General features: G+C 59.6%; 1 protein-coding gene across 1 annotated transcript in view; it reads left to right on the forward strand.

Annotated features, from left to right (window-relative positions):
* Positions 1-151: 151 nt before the first annotated feature.
* LOC113980087 (rho GTPase-activating protein 30-like) overlaps positions 152-1,225 on the forward strand; it is a gene marked incomplete at both ends in the record, with an annotated part of 1,775 nt that continues 701 nt past the window's right edge. Inside the window, 2 exons of the mRNA XM_027707343.1 lie at positions 152-252; positions 715-777. Of these exons, the coding sequence (XP_027563144.1) occupies positions 152-252; positions 715-777 (164 nt within the window). The remainder of the gene's footprint in view (positions 253-714; positions 778-1,225) is intronic.

Here is a 1,225-nt window from a genome sequence, read left to right on the forward strand (position 1 = left end):
TGCCCAAATCCCCCCAGTTGCCCCCAGATCCCTCCAGGTGCCCCCAGGTGCCCCCAGTTGCCCCCAGGTGCCCCCAGGTGTGCCCAGGTGCCCCCAGATGTGCCAGGTGCCCCCAGGTGCCCCCAGGTGTGCCAGGTGTGCCCTTGTGCAGGAGGAAGGGCTCTCTGAAGGCCAAGAAGTGGAGATCCATCTTCCACCTGGGCCGATCCGGCCACGAGGCCAAGAGGAAATCGGGCAAGGCCGAGGACAAAGGTGGGAATTCCTGGGAATTCCGGGGGGGGGGGGGGATATTTTGTTTCCCCAAATCCCCCTTGGTGTCCCCAAACCCCCCTGGTGTCCCCAAATCCCCCCTGCTGTCCCCAAATCTCACCTGATGTCCCCAAATCTCACCTGATGTCCCCAAATCCCCCCTGGTGTCCCCAAATCCCCCCTGCTGTCCCCAAATCCCACCTGATATCCCCAAATCTCACCTGGTGTCCCCAAATCCCCCCAATATGCCCCAATCCTCCCTGGTGTCCCCAAAACTCACCTGATGTCCCCAAATCCCCCCTGGTGTCCCTAAATCCTCCCTGATATCCCCAAATCCCCCCTGGTGTCCCTAAATCCCCCCTGATGTCCCCAAATCCCCCCTGATGTCTCCAAATTCCCCCTGGTGTCCCCAAATCCCCCCTTGGTGTCCCCAAATCCCCCCGATGTCCCTTTTCCCGGTGCCAGAGGAGAAGGGGGCGAAGGTTCCACTGCGCCCGGCCAAGAGCATGGACTCGCTCAGCTCTGGAGGTGAGGGCAAAATCCCGGGAATTGGGCCCTGTCCATGGCCCATTCCCTGTCTCCTGTCCCTTTCTCCATCCCATTCTCATTCTCTATCCCTGTTCCTTTGTCCCTTCTTCCTGTCCCTGTCCCCATCCCATTCCCTGTCTCTGTCCTTTGTTCCCCATCCCATTCCCATTCCTGTCCCCTGTCCCTGTCCCCTTCTCCATCCCATTCCCATTCCCTGTCCCTGTCCCTGTCCCTTTCTCCATCCCATTCCCATTCCCATTCCTATTCCTATTCCCTGTCCCCTGTCCCTGTCCCCTTCTCCATCCCATTCCCATTCCCATTCCCTGTCCCCTTCTCCATCCCATTCCCATTCCCTGTCCCCTGTCCTGTTCCTCTCCCTGTCCCTCTCTCCATCGCATTCCCATTCCCTGTCCCTGTCTCTTGTCCTTTGTCCCCTGTCCCTTTCTCC

This window comes from Neopelma chrysocephalum, unplaced genomic scaffold (assembly GCF_003984885.1).
Source record: "Neopelma chrysocephalum unplaced genomic scaffold, ASM398488v2 Primary Assembly neopelma1_92175, whole genome shotgun sequence".
Lineage (NCBI taxonomy): Eukaryota > Metazoa > Chordata > Aves > Passeriformes > Pipridae > Neopelma > Neopelma chrysocephalum.